The following is a 19,735-nucleotide window of genomic DNA, read 5'->3' on the forward strand; positions in this document are numbered from 1 at the left end:
GTGGTAGTCATGAAGTACTGTTTTAAGTGGTATTACACAAAGTGAATGATAAATAAAAAGGAGAGTATTATATTACCATACCACAAAGTTGACAGTGTTTTTAACATACAAATAAAAAAATAGAAAAAAATATATAAGGAACATTTGTTGGTTGAATTAATCAGATCGGTAAGTTAAATCGACTTTTCAGGTTATTTTAACTAACTTTTGTTTTGTATATAAATGGCCTCGAAATACGGAAACTGCATAAATCTTTAACATATAAATTGGCATTAATACCGTTAAAATACTGAAATTTTATGGTATTAATGTTATTTTACACACTTTTACGTGGTACCTTGTTTTTCTGAGTTTCCCAATCAAGTAATTTATGAACCCAAATACATCAAGAGCAAATAAAAATTCAAGAATAAGTTACCATTTCGGTCAAAGACCACTTCTGCGCAGGCATCATCCCTCGTGGGGTCGCAGCGGAACACCGCGCCCCCGCGGTCCACGCCGGGCTGGTTGGTCTGCGCCTCGGGGGCTCCGATCAACACCCTGCAAGAAGAAAAAAACCAAATTAATTATGGTGATTAAAAAAAATTACCGCCAGTGCTGGGGTGTTACAGTCAAAAGATAACGCGGTAACTACGACTTTGTAGTACTACACTAGTACTCTCGTATAACTTAAACTGGAGTTCTGTTCGGTACAAAATAATCGGTAACTTTAACTTCTTTACAATATGAACCAATAATCGGTTTGAAAATGTCTAAAAAATTATAAATTAACCAATATACCCGATGCTGTTCAATTACATTTAACAGATAATGCGTTTACGTATTAATAAGTTGATATTTCTTCTATTCGATAAAAAAAAGTGATTCATTATTTCATATTCGTTATTGGTCTATTCGGTAAAAATCTACATTTTTTCGGTAACTTTAACTTCTTAACAATACGAACCGATAATCGGTTTAAAAATGTCAAAAAACATTACAAATTAATCGATATCCAGTCCTAGAAATTATAGTGAATAGATAATGCGTTTGCAACGTACATAACTCGATAAAAAATAAAATTGTGATTTTTTATTTTGTTTTCGTTATCATTAAATGCGTGACAATACTGAACGACAACCGGTTTCAAAATGCCACTATCGTAATGAATAAAACTCAAAAAAGAAACATTCAAGTTATCTTCTACTATTACTACTACTACCGTCACGCCGTTTCCCCCCAGGTGTAGGCAGAAAGAATGGAAGGCTACACTCTTCTGTCCTGACATACACTCCTCGCCTCCTTCACATCCATACATCTAGTCATACATGCCCTCCGATTACGCAGACTTTTGACACCACCAGATTTTAGGTTCTGATTGATCTGATCGTGCCAAGTCTTTTTGGTCGTCCTCGTTCTGTTTTCAAGTTATCTATAGCACATTAATGCGTTATCTATGCACTGTGATCGACCACCCAACACGTGGCAAAAATGAGTGAAAACATATAATCAGAACAAATGAAATGAAAAACTATCTAAAATGTCAGGTATTAAGATATGAATTACTCTCTTATTAGACACCATAAACAAATCGCAATCACCTCTAAAATTCATGAATGTGCAAAGTGATCTAATGAAATAAGACTCATTGCTGGTTACGTCAAACTAGTTTGACGCGAGATGTCAGGTACGTAGAGAGGTAGAGCGCCATATATGAAGATCCCTCTAATTTCTCAGAAGCTGCGGACGGTGTTATGAGACTAATCACGTTTGTACAAGTACTGTGCGTTTAATAATTTATTTCTCAGTCGACTAGATTATAACATTTAAGTTTTGTACTAAATTTTTTGGTGGAACTGCATTTTATTTAGTGAAAAAACAACACCAGACTGTGTGATGTCGGTAACGACGAAATCCGGTCACTGGTCGAATAAAATATAGGTGGAAAAACTATATATTTGTTATTTTATTATTTTAAATACAGTTTCATCAAGAAATGTCAGTACAAAACTTAAATGAATTAATTATGACACTTTAAAGTGATAATGATTTATGAGTTTTACATTTTTAAAGCTTTGCAAAAAATATTAAGAACAAAATATTTTCCAGTGGGATAAAGTTATAACGCATATTAAATTACTAAGCAAGTCAAAATAGTGATATTTACCAAGTAAATTTTCAATTCAAAATAAAGTTATCCACACTACGTGGTTAAAACGTTAACTTTCCGACGGAATCGACGCCTGGTGATGCCATGAAACTGTTTTAATAGACTAATGATTCAATGAACAGTTTTTTTTATGAAAGTTAGTCGTTCAAAATCTTTCGCAACGTCTGTAGTAATAACATAAATCATCAAAAATGGACATGATAACTGATTTACTGGTACCACTATATTCCAAATCAAGGACACAATGACAAAAAAACTAGTCGTGCTTTAAAGAAATCTATCTACGTCAGTTCTGCTTCTGGTCTTCACATCGCAAACTTTAAGGTGTAATCGGAGACACTAGGAAAAAAGACACCAATTTTATCATAAACGGATACTACGACTAATGCAATTGGATCAGATCTTTTACTAAACGTCTCTCATCAGCGAATTCCTGGATGCGTTAGGGATGCGAGTGTTGCATTGGCAGGACCCGTCTGTGTCGGTCAATCAACCAGCATCTGTCACAAGTGTCAATGGAGAAGTAACAGTAAACGCGACTGTGACAGAGGTCATTGGAAGAACAATGAAAGCTCATGAGCGACTTTGAATGGAATGAAGGTCACGTTTAATAAACGTAGCGGTCGTGGAGCTTGGAGAATATTAAACGAACTTAAGCTCGCGTGTATTCTTTCAAATGAATGCGTGCGTGAATGATTTCAAATGTAGCAGAATTCTTTCAAACGCACCCTTGTTGTGTCATTATATACATGGTCAGCTGATGACGGCAGCTTTAGAACTGTCATTTTCATGTGTTGTATTGCGCATGTCAATATTTATTTACTTAAACTTCGTGTACAGAAAACAAATAAGCACATTGGCGGGCTTATTGCTAAAAAACAATATCTTCCAACCAACCAAAATATTCGATACATCATCTAGATAGTCAGGATCAAAAAAGGTTGATAAACGGAAATTTAAAAATAGTTCATATTTCTATCACAAAAATAATCAGGGTTAAAAAGGAACATTTTCGATACAATGTTAATGTTTTCAAGACAATTGTGAATAAGCCTGTTGGTAAATTACAATATATTAGTGATATCCCTTTTTCTTTTGGCCGAGTTTCCTTCTTATGGATTTGTTTCGGTGTCACCATTAACACGATTGCCCTTGTACCGTTGGACGGAGTCTCTTGACGCGGAAGAAAAATACCAGAAAATACCGCAATGGACCACCTTCCTTAATTGGAGACAGCCCATCATCAGACTGGTCCAGCGCCTGACCAGAATACTGTCACCGCGTGATGACTTCTCCCGCCGAACGGGAGTATGGGGAAATAGACACTACAGGTGACCGGCGATATATGTGTATTTACGACCAGACGGAATGATCTCTCTGAGAACCTGGTACATTGAACCAAGCTTGCGCCTGTAACTGTAATCAATCAATGGATTTCACACCCCTATAATAATTAGACTCGTACATTTGTGCGCGTATAAAATTTTACCTTTGAACAAAAATTCCAAAAAATTAACTAACTTACCACGTGAAAGTGCCCTGATTGTTCAAACGTAATGAGAGAAGATCTTGAATTCATTTTGCAATTGGTGAGAATTGAACCCGCGACGCCAGTTTCGCAGCCAAGCGTCTACCCGACTACGCCATGGCGCCTGACATAATAATAGATTTTGGAAAAAGTGAATGCCAATTTAATAAATCAATTAAAAAGAATCATGAATCAAGAAAGAAATCGAATAGATAATAGATACATGTAATATATAAAAGATTATTTTATTTAAATTAAACACTTGAATATACCACTTTATCGAGTTTTATTTTTATTTACGACTAGTTTCGAAAACGACAGTTGTTTTTATCTTCTGGTACAAATTAAAACTTATTTATCAGTTTTAATTTGTACCAGAAGATGAAAACAATTGTCGTTTTCGAAACTAGTCGTAAATAAAAATAAAACTCGATTAAGTGGATTATTCAAGTGTTTAATTTTAATAAAATAATCATGTCATTCCACAAAGTTAATGCCGAATCAATAAATAATATATAAAAGACATAAGTAATATACTTAATGAATGAATATACTTTCACCGCCACATATATGTAGATAATGTTAGTCAGAACGCAATACGTTATTGGCAAAAAAATAGATTTTTAAAAATGAAGGAAAGGAAATTATTTGTGACCTCAGATGGTTATTCAATGGCTAGCGATGATCAGTTATGGCAAGCAATTTCTAAACCTGATTTTGGTAAGCTTTATGTATTAACCTATTACAAAGCGTTTGCCGAGCAGGCCTAGTTTCGGGAAATTAGAACGGAACTCCGCGGGGAAAACAGGAAAATATTAATAAGACATGATAACATTTAGTACAACCAATGTACTTATAAATGAGCTTGCCATACGTCCCGATTTGGCCGGGATTGCCGGGGAAACGATACACGTACTAATATATCGCCTGTTTTTAGAGAAATTTATGGACATTGAAAAACATTTATTCGCAAATCCTGTTAAAATTTAATTTTGATGCGAAAAATCCAATGTGTCCTACCCTCATCTAGTTAGTCGGGTTGTGGTCCCGTGGTTAGTGTCGCTGACTTTGAATCAGAGTTTCCAAATTCACGACCACTCTGTCACAACTCTAATTCCTTTTTTTATATATTACAAACCGTTTATTAAGCGTCTGTATTCCAGGTGCTTAAAATAAAAGCTACGCTTAGTGAAATTTCTAACAAAAATGAGTATAAATCTTGAAAATCTCCGTAATTTCTAAACGTTTTCCATATTTTTGTTCGTTCAGGAGATTGTGTCACTTTAGAGATTGTTGTTGTTGTTATTAGTGCAAATAATTGAGAATTATTTAACTTTACGATTTCGAGTCATGAATAAATTGTCGCTTTATTCTCAGGTAGGTCAAAGTCACGCGATACGCGATACCCTTGCTAAAAATGAAGAAAATCAACGGCACAATTACTTATCGAAGTCGAGTGCCATAACAGATATATATTTTGTACTGTTTTCACTATTTTATTTTAGCTGATAATAAATATAATTGAAATTAACGTATAAATATTATTGAAAAAATACAACCCGTGTTACAAACATTTCACTTAAATTTGTATGTTACAATGTTGAAATGGACACTGTCCCGATTTACGGCCTGGGAAGTACGGTAACCCTACCTACCAAGGAAGAATCGGATCAATATTCCCAAGAAAGGGGTTTCAGGTTTTAGGTCACCCTATCTCCGTTTTTTGTTAAAGTTAACAGCAAACTGGCAGAAAGGGTGGAGGTTTGTTACGGCATTATCCGTCAGTCGGGGTTGACTGGGTATTGGAGTAGGTCTAATGGAATATGGGTGCGCCAGTTGGCTAGGATTGTCGGTAGTGCCTCGCGCCTCGCCTCGCCTCGCTGTCACGGGGACTAGAGAATATCCGTTCCGCGCTCTGGCGACCTCGCCAATACTAACACTCTAAGAATACATCTGGGTGCACATTTAGTTGTTGGATGTCTATTCTGAATATTTCCTCGAGATCGGACATCACAGGCGTAGCAAGTCCATTCCACACTACGGAACTGTTCGGCTGGTAACTAAGTCGTTGCGGATTTCATCGATTGATTGATTACATGGCCATTAAATCCTCATATTGAATACTTATATTCTTACTTTGTACTAGGTATTTTTATTGTTATTCAGACAAATAAGCGCCAGTTGTTTTTGTTTTACTATATGTACTTAAATTTAACTAAAGCCACTGAGCAGATCCCTGTATCTCATGAATCCAATTATATACAACTTAATCTAGCTTAACGGATTTTTTTCTTCTCATTTCAAATTCATTAGAAATTTATAAATTACCAATCAAATTAAAATGAAGAGACCAAGATTTCCGTACAAAAATAAACGGATCAAAGTTTACTGCCATTTTCCACCTAATTTCCAGGAAAAGCAACGACAATTAAAAAAAATCATATAAAAATTATGACAGTAAAATTTCGAACAGTCAATATCCAACTGGACGAAATAAAAACATACATTAATACTAACAAATACGTGATTAAATTATGACTAAATTTATTTCGAAGGACTAAAGTAGATGTTTTTAAAGGGCCTGTTACAGAAAGTACTCATTCAAATTTTAACATTAATATTATTTTTTGACATTGAGATGTCAAAAAATAATATGATGAGTCAGAGATGGAGAAGAATATGGAAGTCTGGGCATTTACGGGGCTGACGACCGTCATAGGCTGGTTTAAGTGATCACTTTACACACGTGTAACACGATGAGATGTCAAAAAATAATTTAAATGTAAAAAAATGTTTTAACATAAATTTTCAACAGTGGAAAAATAATGGTAAAGTTAGTTTGTTATATGGACACAAGTGCCTTGAGGAATTTAGTCGAGTTAAAACGGCGTGAAATTTAGGGCGGGTGAAGAAAGAACGCGAACGTCGTTTGCGAGTGGCGGAAAGCGGTATTATAGTTTCCCGTTTCGGGGAGCGCCTCGGAAACTGCCGGAAAACTAGTTTCATTTTCCCGCCGACCGTAAACCTAGATAGCTCAGGATATTGTCGCCCGGCGCGCGTCGCGTCGTTAGGAGAGCGCTTCGGGTCACACCATATTACCTGTTACATAAGCCGACCGCCGCTCTTCTCACATTTCCTCCTTTACGACACTGTTAAATTTTAACCGTTTGGTAATTTACCTAAATGCGCTACGGTACAATGATACGTCTGTAGCGGCTACGTGCATTGTCAGGCACAATGTGCAGGCGACATTATGACGCAACTCAGTATGGTCTGATGACGAAAATTCCATTCAAAAAAGAGATTATATATTGAATATTAAAAGCACTGTTAACTTTGTGGTATGGTAATATAACACCCTCCTTATCATTCATCGTTCACTTTGTGTAATACCACTTTAAAAAACACTACTTCATGACTATCGGTTTCGGAATAATCATTCCATCATCATACTTGATGATGGAATAATTATTCCGAAGCCGACAGTCACAAGGTAGTGTTTATTATAGTGGTATTACACAAAGTGAACGATGAATGATAAGGATCGACGGACGATCATAAGAAGGACGATCCTCTCTTTTCAGATTAAACTATTAAGTTGAATATTTAAATAATTAAGCAAATTCTTCAATTTTTTTCTATGCTTTTAAGAGAAAAAAACATGGTGTTTAAAAAAACTACCAACCGATATAAATGTTTATGTATGTAAATTTCATCCCTTCTGAGCTGGGATTTCGTAGGGAAGTTAACGATTTACTACTAATACTACACTACCATCACGCCGCTCAAGGATAGGCAGAGGGAATAGAACCATAAATCACTGTGTCTTTAAAAACATTATTCGCCTCTTCCACAGTCATGCATCTCCTCATACATACCCGCCGTTTATTTAAACATCTGACCCGGCCGCTTTAAAGTATTTGACAAACCTGATCACGAAAAGTTTTCCTCGATCGTTCTCTGCTCCTTTTTCCGACTGCATCTGAGTCAGGAGTCGAAATAATCGGTGGGTGTGTATGAGAAAGAAGCGAAGAATGTTTTTAAAGAGTGGTATAGCGTTCTATTCTCTCTACCTACCCCTGCGGGGAAGCGATGTTATGTTTAGTTGGTTACATTTAAGTTGGTTACGTTTTAAAGAATATTATTAATTTTACAGAATAGAATAGAATAGAAGAACGCTAACTTTCGTATTGTGAAACCCAGCCCTGGTCGCGACTGACCGACTTTTATTCTTCCTTTCCATCGGCAATGGTCAATTTGATAACAATAGGGAATTTGGTGGAGGAGATTACTGATTACTGGCCGAGCAGGCGATGCGATGGAGGGTGCGGAGCGCTGTTCCGTAAAATCGTTATAAATGATTGCATTGCGATGACCCGTGGTCACACTCACGGGCCCTGCACCCTGCAGTAGCAGGGTTGCCGAACGTCTGGACTGTCCAGAGAGCGGACATATCCTAAATACCGGACTAACACATCGCGCGTGAAAATCTCGTTTAAAAAACATGTATTAAAAATGGTGGAGACTGACCGGAGCATTTCGTCGTAACGTAACATGTTACGATGTGAGCATTCAGGCAGTCAGTACAGCGAGCCGAGCGCTCCATCCATAGTTTCGGATGCTCGGTGATGCTCGCCGCGAGCGATGTTACGATGTTATGTTACGACGAAATGCTGTGGTCAGTCTCTACCTTAAGGGTGTGTAACTCCGAATGTCCTAGCTATTTCTGCTATCCTCCTTTTTCTACCTATTATTTCTTCATCATTTCCTATTCGATATAGCAATATCATTCGCCCTGAGTTTCTTCACTTACATCATGTGTATCCCATCAAAAATATTCTATTTCTATTACATATATACTACAAGAATTGGACTCAGGACTAATTAACTCGCTTTCATATAAATACAACGATCGTTGTCACTGCGTCGATTCGACGCGGTGCCCTATTCATCATCAGAAAGTAATAACGAATTGGAAATATTATCTTTACCTTATGATAATCTTTAAAATTACCTAAAGATTATCTTTACTACAGTATAATCTTTATTTTATTTAAGGTGGTATGGACATGTGGAGTGAATAGATAACGAGAGAATGACTAAGAAAATATATGTGGCGAATGTAAGCGGAAAAAAAGAACGAGGATGGCCAAAAAAGACTTCGTACGACCAGATCAATTAGAACCTAAAATCTGGTGATGTTAAAAGTCTGCGTGATAGGAGGGCATGTGCGACTCGATGTATGGGTGTGGAGGAAGCGAGGAGTGTATGTCAGGACAGAAGAGTGTGGCATTCCATCCTCTCCGCCCACCCCTGCGGGGAAACGTCGTGATGGTGGTAGTAGTAGTATTCCTGTACCGATTTTTTATTATTTTTGAATGTGGCACAACCCTGTCCGTATCCCTTTGTTTGACACCTTTTACAACATAATTACAGATCTCCGATTATGCACCCTTTGTACGTAATATCTAAAAAGGTAAAGCTGCATTTATTATTGTTACCATACTGTTACAACACAAAAATAACATATTAAATTATATCCAAATGAACATTATCACGTCTGAGAGGATATATTATATGTACTATAGACCGTCCTGATTTAAACGGCATAGATTTAATTTTATTATAGCGGATGGGAAGATGATACCAAAGCAATAAATTATGTAATCAAATGCCTCGAGCAACATAGAAAAAATATATTATCATATTTTTAACCTTAGCTTAGTCACACTACGTCTAGACGCAACTTTTTCACAAACATTTAATATAATTATACAATATAACTAACTAACTTACTATCACGCCGCTTCCCCGCAGGGGTAGGTAGAGAGAATAGAATGCCACACAACTCTGTCTTTTCAAACATTCACCTCAGGTACATTCATGAATCTCATACAATCCTCATACATACTCACTGAATATATCGACTCCTGACCTGACCGCTTTAAGTATTTGACATAACTGATAATGCCAAGTTTTTATCGGTCTTCCTTTGCTCCTTTTTTTAAACTATATTCGCCTCATAAATTTGTTTTACCGTTCTTTCCTCACTCATTTGTTCCACATGTCCAAACTACCTCAATACACATTTCTCAATTGTATACGATAATGCTTATCTCAGCTTTGCATTCTTTCTTATTTCACCATTCAAACATGTATCGTAAATATACAAGTGAATATATATACAATAATATAATAAAATACAATGTAATTTCTGCATAATTTACCATTGCAAATGCCCTCTGTATTTTCACTAATATTATTTTAAAGAACAAGCTGTTACCTACCCACCATTATTAGATGCATATGCAAGCAGAAACATTCCTATGTCAATAGACCGTGTAGCCATTATTGGCCTATTTAACCTTCGCTACAGTGGCCCAGGACATGTCGCCACACGACATATGACACATGATTATTATAATGTAGGTTAATGGCCGACACGGGGCGCGCGTAGGCTATATTTTATGTTCCTCTCTTTACCGATTTTCTGCTACCTTTCTTTGTTTGTGTTAAAAAACATCTATTTCAAGATTAACTCTAAAAAGTATATATTGTTGCAAATATCTAGTTACTGGAACTGTAAATTAAGCTAACTTAGGGGGTTATGGTACATGTTTCATCAATCCGTGCCGAATCATTTTGATTGTGTTTTTATTTAAACATAGTTTGTAGTTTCATTTCAAAATATTTTTAAATATTTATACCAAACTTTAAGGTGAAGTATGCAAGCCTCTAAAGTTCGTATGGCATATATATTATTTAACATAAAATGAAAAAAATAAACAAATCAAAAAAATCTTTTAAGAATCAGTATACTAAAAATAAGGTAATTAATTAAATAAATGTAAATATAGACATGCATAAATACATAATTATCATAAATTTAAACACCTTAAAGAAAATACTCATTAAAAAAATACGTATGAATCGTTTTGTATTTTTTTAAACTGTCTATGTATCCATTATTGCGGAAAACATTCAAGAAATGTCTATATATCTATCAAAAATTATGTAGGTTGAAATCCAAAACTCCTTTTTTTAAATATACATATCGAATATACACAAACTGTGTAAATATCGTTATAAGTTATAACAACAACAAAAAACGCAATTTATAAATAATCTTTTTTAGGGTCACCACAACGGAGTCCTGGTTCCAACTCTAATGTATGGAAGTGAAACATGGAGTTGGCAAAAGAAGGATGAAAGTAGACTGAATGCAGTCGAAATGCGATCTCTCAGAAGTATGTGTAACAAAACGATGTATGATAGATGTGCGAATAGTGAAATAAGGAAGGAATGCAAAGCTGAGATAAGCATTATCGATTAAATTAAGAAAGGTGTGTTGAGATGGTTTGGACATGTGGAACGAATGAGTGAGGAAAGAACGGTAAAACAAATTTATGAGGCGAATGTTAGCGGGAAAAGAAGCAGAGGAAGACCGAGAAAAACATGGCACGATCAGGTATGCCAAATACTTGAAAGTGGTCAGGTTAGGAGTCGTAACAATCGGCGGGTATGTATGAGGAGATGCATGAACGTGGAAGAGGCGAAGAATGTTTGCAAGGACAGAGTGGTGTGGCGCTCTATTCTCTCTGCCTACCCCTACGGGGAAGTGGCGTGATGGTTAGTTAGTTAGGGTCACCACAGACGTGTTCCCTTAAATTCTAGGTCAGATCAATTCAAGGTTAAATAAAAATAAATTTCATTAATTGATTCGGCAGATTGTGATATCTATGCATTTCAATTTTACTTGCTTAATACTACTATGGAAACAGATTAGAAATAGTAATATTTACCAAGTAAAATATAAATTTTTAAAATATATATGGTTAAAAATATAAACTTAATTCATAATGTACTTGAGACAAGCTACATACAATTTCAATTTTCAAACCCTTATCCGCACCCCAATGGTGCATAGGGCACTGCATGATATAAACACAGTGTTATCTTGATCGTTAACACACGAAGGAAAGGTGATCAGCCCTCCGCTTCAGGTACCAGACAAGGGTAATATTGAATAAATATTACCCTGGACTGCATTCAAACATGTATAAAACATATTGATTTATCATTATTGTATTATAATGACCACTGATTGAAAATGACGGCCAAGGGTGCATAGTAGGTGAATTAAATTGCGTTATTTATGACGAAGGAAGCCTCGCCCATCTCCTGACTAAATGTCTTCAAAGTGCAACGAGAACGGGAGCCCTCATATAGGGCCGGGGTGTCTTATTAGTCTGGTCGCTGGACCGCACGGGGCGGGGGGAGGCGCCCCTAATGGGTGTGACGTCACCGGGAGGGGCTGACGCTAATGACCGCGGCCATTGTTAATACCTGATGACATTAAATCATTGTTTTTATTTTATTGCCAAAACACCCATTCTACACGAGTCACGCATGTTACAGGGCAAGGTCTATTAAAAACCACGCTAATTTAACACCTAAAGCTATTGTTCAGTCGTTTAGCGTAGATTTTATTCTTCTTCTTCTTCTAAGCACCCAATACTGCTTTGCGCACTGCGCTTCAGGTACCAGACTATGGTGTTAATAAATAGATATAAGATTGAGAATTTTTTTTAACCCAACTGGGAATCGAACCCGAGGCAAATATCAACTTGCAACTATCTCAGATTCGATTCCTGACAAAAAAGTTGTTATTGAATCATAGAAGTTATGATATTACCGTTTTATTTATTTTTTGACATCTCATCAAAGATGAAGAAGAATTTGGAAGTCTGGGCATTTGCGGGGCTGACGATCGTCATAGGCTGGTTTTTTACTATTTTACTTCACTATCCAAACAAAACAAAGTGTCGGGTTGTGGTCCCGTGGTTAGTGTCGCGGACTCTTGAGGCAGAGTTTCTCGGTTCGAATCCACTCTACCACAATTTAATACCTATTTCTAATAATGAGCCGCTTAGGCTCACAGAAATAGTATGAAATTGAAGTATTTTTGTAAATAATAAAAACACAAATATTTCTCTTTTTCTTAAAAAAAATACATATAGTGATATCTCTGAGAAAAATCACGAAACATGTCTTTTTTACTATGCGATTTTGTATCATTATGTTAAATGTGTAAAAGTTTTGTTTAGTTCAAGACAATGCTATTGGCCGCCCCCACAAAGGCTTCCTCCTGTTAAATTGTTCCGCGCAATTGGAGACTGTGTCCCTCGTTATGGAATAACAACCCCACATCGGTACCCGTATTATGAAAGGCTGTAAAATAAACAGCGCACATACTCGTAAAACGCCGTCTCTTTCCGGTAGGATTCCAAAATGTTTTAATTCATCTATTACATATTCAAAATAAGTACTTACGTGAACAACAACAAAAATTGTGAAAGCGCAGTATTGATTTGGTGCCTATTCAATTTTTATCTTAAACCTGGCGTAAAGAATTCAATTAACAATATATCGTATATATAGTATCTTAACAATATATATGGTAGTATCTTTTCAAATCAAAAATAAAATAGACGTTTTGGATTATCATTTAAAAACTATCAACAGTCATTATTCTTTAATTTAAAATTGATGAAAAAACATTATTAACATCTACCCAAAAAAGGTATAAATTTTGCAGAGCCACAAAGCTAATCGTTTCCACCAAACGCCTGTTTTTTGCCATCAAAACTGTACTTTTTTTCAAAATCCGATCGTCAGCTAATACATAGTAGGTGCATATTCTACCTGCTTTGAAAAAATCTATTGTGCAAACATATTATACCACTAAATTAGATCGGATGCAAGGTATGCAAACCCATGCAAACTACATAATTGATGTTTTTTACTGTATTTTATGAAAAGATCGGAATTTTTTAAGTAAAAAATGTTTGTTTGGAACGAGATTGAGGAAACCATAATAATTACATGATGAAACATTTGCAAAAAATGTATTTCAATAAAGTTTTAGAAAGGTTGAAAGCTGTTTTGCCAATTTAAGGCGATCACATGATTCAGTTTCAGTAAAATATAATTTAATGAATTTTTTACTCATTCTGTGGGTTGATTATTCTGATGGACGCATAGTTAGTAGCGAATGCGATAACCTCGTTTAGGGCTGATTGAATAATTGCTTTCGTCGTGGACAGAAAATCTATAATCACTGGAGTTAGTATTACGTTAGTACTATGTACGTTTACAACGAAATTTTCGCGTAACTCCATCCAGTAATAGGTATTCAATATAGTATTTTTACAATTAATGAACATTGGCGATGCCTAGATAGGTAATTAATGCCTTTTAAGTGGTTATTTAATTAAATTCGGAATACTCAATGCTTGCGTAAATCACTTCAATTTAAAAATAAAAATGAGTCGTAAAAAAAACATTTCATTTTCGGAAGTATCCTTTGAAAAAATTAAGTGTACTTTTTTATATCAGCTTTATTGCAAAAATGTATTTGTCGTGTATTTAGCTGGCGTGTTCATGCATGTTATTTTCCCATTTAAAAAAAAACACACACACACACATTTTTACCCTTTCTACATCCTTTAACATCCCAAGGGCGCAACTCTCAAATTTAGGCCATGTTTCGCATACGATGTTTGATAATGATATCGAGAGCATCGAACACGCGTAACAATATTATATGTTTCGTTCGTTTTATTGTAGTATTTAATAAATTATAGCGGAAAAGAGAAATTCACAAATTTGGAGACCATTTGTTCCTTGACATATTCTCTACGTTCCAGACTTAATAAAGTTGTTAATCAGATTGACACAGAGGCCGAATGATGGATTCCAACTAATTTACATAGAAATGCCTGTAACAAAGTATGGGTCCCTGGTTCCTGTCCTGCGCTAACAAGCGAGGAAAGGATTGCTCCAGCAGCAGTACCCTCATTATCCTTTATGACCCTTATGATATCAAGTTGATACCCTCAAGTACTCGGATACTATTATCTTGCATCTAAAATAACGGACAATTAGTAGAGGCATATTCGTTGCAGTAATTAAACTCGACTCCTAATAGGCTTTAATTATGTCTTTTAATTACTAAACGTTATAGTGTCATATAATTGGACACAATACACATTAGACATAGTAAATTATTAATTAAGCCAACCCCAAATGCGTATGATTACATTAAAACCCAATAATCCACAGTGACTTTAATTATGTTAGTATGATATTTTAAGTGTAAAACAAATACCGTATCCACAAAGGTGATTTTAAAGGTATTTCAATATGTCAAGAAGTTATTGAGATAGGAATACGGAAGCCTGGGTATTTAAAGAGCTTATGACCTGTCTTTGGCTAGTTTAAGTGACACTTCATACACTGTAATATTCGCCTTTCAACCGATGATTGAAACCATATTATTCAAAGTTCGATAAGATTAAATTAACAAAAAGAATCTCATTAATTGGTAGATTTTTAAATTAAATTTTACTTGGTAACTACCACTATTTCTTAAAATCTATTGTTACACATGCATTCCGCATCATTTTAAAATACCGTATTGAAAATGGAAAAAAAATATTGTTTTAGTTGTTCAATATGTCCAACACACACGATGACTAAGATTAAATTGGGTAATTTATGGAGAAATCATAGATTTTATATAATGGACGTAGGTACATGGGATTGCATTACGTAAAAATATATGTAATTGTAAGTATGTAAAACTGTAAAAAAATTAAAATACAAAAATTGTAAATAGTAAAGCGAGCTATATTGGCCATATTTGGCCAAATAATTGGCCATTATTGTTATTATTATCACAATTCTTGGTATTCATGAATAGATGTTGATAGGAAGGATTACAGCCCTGGTTTTCCTACATTATCATCGTTCCAAGTCACTCTTAAATTTTAACTACAATCTGATAGTGATGTTTGAATAGAAAGAGGAATTTAATGTATGATAACACTTTATAGGCATAGTTAAGCGCTCTCATTGTTCAAACACAACGCGAGATGTGACATAACTGCGTAGAAAATGGAAGGAATTTGTCTTGGTTTATCTCATTTAACATGAAATTTTCATGAGAGATTTAAAACAATATATTTAAAAAAAATAGCACATTGATTGTGTTAATATCTTTATACATAGGTATAGAAATCACCACAAAGGATTTGTTGTGATAATTTTTATCGTATCACAACACAAGTGAAGAAATTATCCAGTTTCACATACATAAAATAAAGCCCCTAATAAACTTACAATTTCAATAACAGACAGCATGTTTTGGAAACATTTGTCACTTGGAATACATACAATTTTTAAAAAAAAGTAATTAAAGCACATCAGGTTGTCAATTTCAGTGGATAGATATACGCAGTGTAGATAAATTTAACTTTACTCCTGGAGTTTGGCCTTTTTTAAAACTGTTGGCGATCTGAATTGCCAGGAGAAAAAAAAATCATAGATTTTTTATTTACAATGAATTTTAAAGTAATGCTACATATGTGTGTATTCAAAGCGCTATCTTAAGACTATAACTTTATATTCGGTAATAAACAAATATTAATTTTTAAAAATGGGTTACTTTAGTAAAAATCCAAGTCTACGACCGGTTCTAAAATGTCAAGGAAAATTCAAGTCCAGAAACAAAGTATCAGTTATCTACACAACGCACTTAACGCCATCGTAATCGACAACCTGATTTTAAATTCATTCTTATTTATAGCTACTTGAAATAAAAAGTGTGCCACTTAATCGTCACCTGAATGCAGAACAATCCTAACTGCATATTAGAAATTGACTGATTATTATTTACAGAGGATGCGATAACCTTTCGAAGATGAATTCTGTCAATCGCTGTATACAATTTATATTAAAAGCTTTCTACGCAACACACCAGTAAATAACACGACGCATGAATAAAAACAAAATTATAATTAAAATGTAACTTTGTTTTAAAATCACTATAAATATGTTATTATAACTTAATTATATAAAGAAGATAATGTCTTGATAAAGAAGCGGTTAGCTTCGAAACCGGTAGACATTCTAATTAAGTTATAATAAAATATTTATGGTGATTTTAAAACAAAGTTAAATATAAATTATAAAAACAAAATTGACTTATACGCGACTTAGGATAGTTCTGCATTCAGGTGACGTAATGTTTGAGTATATTATTAAATAATGTACGTATTTGTCGTCCCGATAACAACAGAATATCGAAATTCCTCGCATACTTTTCGCACAGGCAACATTTAGATGTAGAAGCAATACAGATGACCCAATATGCGAGATCGAGTAATAAGTTCGGCTCGTTGATAAGGCCGTGTTTGCTCGCGGGAGGATTGTGTTGTTAGTTGGTAATAAACACCTCTGTGTTGGTTCTGTTTGCCTGTGCGTTGTGTGGGACTGCTGTGTCCACAAGACTTGTCTCTCGGATCACCTGTGTCGCCTATTTATAAGGGAAATGTGGGCAAACAGCTCAGGTGCTTAACCCGACACGCGCTCGCCTAATTAGTGGCTATCCCGGGCAACAATACTCCGAAAAGGTTCGTATAGTAACCCATTTTTTCACACACGACCGGACAACTATTTGTTTTATTATAGTTTAAAAGGCAAAAGAAAAGTAAGACACCCACGAGAAGCCTACACATTATTAATAACGCATACACCAAGATCAACAAGAATTTTGCAACATTGTGACGTCTAAGTCATGCTCTACAATCTTTAGTTACGGATTATAGGATGTTTATCGATGTGATAATCAATTTATTATCATTTTTTTACGAAAAACAATTAATAAATAAAAGCGCAACGGCGTTATGTCTCAGATCAACGTACCTTATTTTCCGGGTTTTTCAGCACAGGTATGGCGTGTGATTTTCGGGGCGTAGAACGATTAGTCGAGAATTAAAAAAAAACTTTAATAAATATCAATTATTTGTAACAACAACAAAACCAACGCTTGAACTGACGTTTCTTGAACAAACTAAACCACAGAGAAAATGCAGAAAATAGAGTTATTTCAAATTTTAAGTTGCTATGAGATACAGAGCAACGCGTCGCTTGTAAATACCGTCGCGACGGTAATTTACTAGATGCATGATTGCTTAATCTAAATGAGGTTAGGTTACAGGGAGTAAGGATCGGCCTAAACTCCTTTTTCTTATATGGAATTTTCGTTACAAGGTCAAATAATTATAAAACGGCTTGAATTTTAGACTGTAGCGAATAAACAATATATTTTTGTATAACTTTTATGATTCCTCGTGTGGATATAAATCATGAGAAAATTAAGAAAATATTTTATACCATTGTAGATATTTTGAATTTATCATTATTCATTATTTTGTATGATATAAACCTTGACACATTAAAACGATTGTATTACCAGGTTGATGTTGCGATGTATGTACCTATGTCATATAATATTATAGGTGAACGTGAATCATTGTGTCACGGATGAGTGGATAATTGATTGTCCCTGCCAAACCGTGAACCGCTCTATCAGTCTTCCGAGCCGACCATTTATGAACTATTGTCCCGTACTGCAGATATTCCTAGTCGAGCCTCGCGCGGTAATGTGAGCTCCAGTTATATTCCAAAGGCGAGATATCTAAAGCTCAAATGCAACATTGCCCAATGTCGATTATCTATTGTTCTCGGTTACAGATCAGCATATACGAGAATAGCTTCAAATAATAAGACGCGTTGATCAAAAATGAACGTACATCAAAAGGTAATTTAACAATCTTCTCAGCCAATTGAGAAGTTAATGGGTAATCGATTTCCGTGAATTCTCCTGGTTTCCCAGGAGAGTTAACTGCGAATTCGTGAGCAATCACTACCGGCGAATGCAGAAGCTCGCTTTAATTAAATTCTTCGATAATCCCACGATATAATGTCTCAATCAGACGTTATCGGAGTTCATCCAGTATCCACCTTTATGGTCCTTGGAAAAAAGTCGTAACAGAGTTTATATTTTAAATTAATTAAATATGCAAAATTACTTCCTGTACATCTTTTGGAGCAAAAATACATATTTCAAGATCCAAATTATGCCCAAAATAATATAATGAAAACATTAGTCACGTCTCATAAAACATAAGTATTTTGGTGAATGGGTTTTAGAAAAAATATGTACTTAATCAAATAAAATAAATTATAGTATCTTGATGAAGTAAGAAAGTGTTCAAAAGATAATCTCAACAAGAATAGGTACTTACTTCGAGAATTGGTATTATACTCGTAGACGGCATTTTTCGTTTTAGTTTTTTCGTCATTTCTTTGATTATAATCCACGACGAAAAGTTGTTTTACAGCTTGCATCGTTTGCAATGAAACCAATCATAAATAGATGTTATTGATGACCATTTTAGAGTTTAATTCCTCAGTTGGCAATATTATGACTGTCAATCATACACTTAATTTAACGCCATCGGAGTTCTATGAGATAGGCGACCTCGAGGACATAGTACAGAGGGAAGGAAGTATCATCTCTAACAATATATTATACCTATCATACTATAGTGGATCCTATATCATGAAATTACAATATATTTAAGAAGAGACAGTTATTAGACAGTTACTACAATAGTTATTTCCTTTGTTTTGCATGGAATTCACTAAATGAGAGTTATCATATTTTTTGTCTTATTTCATATTTCGCTCACTCCTTTCAAGAACGTCATAAATCAAAAATCGTCAATTTTCAGTTGTGCATGTTTTCGGAATGCCTAGAAAATGTACTATATCCCAGCAAAAGCGGCATATTTTAACTTAATATTTACTCGCTACAGGGCAGAAAGTGTTGTTTTTGCATTTTGAAAAAAAAATACTGTTTAATTATTTTTTAAATATACATTTTTTTCAAATTGAGAAAAAACCTTCAGGCTTTACCTAAAAAGATCCGTTGCACAGTAAAAAGTTCAATAAGTGACTTGATATTTATTTTTAATACATTGTATTTTATTTTTAAACTTTAAAAGCGTTCTCCTGAAAAATCAAGTTTTTTGATTTATGACGTTCTTGAAAAGAGTGAGCGATTTGTCAAAATAACTACGTGATTCTTTTTGGACTCTCTAAAGTTTTTCAAATCTAAGATATCAAAATGTTTGAAGTTCTAAAGTCCA

The 19,735-nt window shown here is 34.7% G+C and overlaps 1 protein-coding gene across 5 annotated transcripts in view; it reads right to left on the minus strand.

The window, feature by feature from the left end:
• Window positions 1-19,735, minus strand: part of if (integrin subunit alpha inflated) — a 146,451-nt gene that overhangs the window by 96,728 nt on the left and 29,988 nt on the right. For all 5 annotated transcript variants that reach the window (XM_088259577.1, XM_088259574.1, XM_088259575.1 and 2 more), the window contains one exon: window positions 419-540. In XM_088259577.1, the coding sequence (XP_088115703.1) occupies window positions 419-540 (122 nt within the window). The remainder of the gene's footprint in view (window positions 1-418; window positions 541-19,735) is intronic.

This window comes from Brachycentrus maculatus, unplaced genomic scaffold (genome assembly GCF_059751285.1).
Source record: "Brachycentrus maculatus isolate JH-2025_06_01 unplaced genomic scaffold, ASM5975128v1 h1tg000118l, whole genome shotgun sequence".
NCBI classification, from domain to species: domain Eukaryota; kingdom Metazoa; phylum Arthropoda; class Insecta; order Trichoptera; family Brachycentridae; genus Brachycentrus; species Brachycentrus maculatus.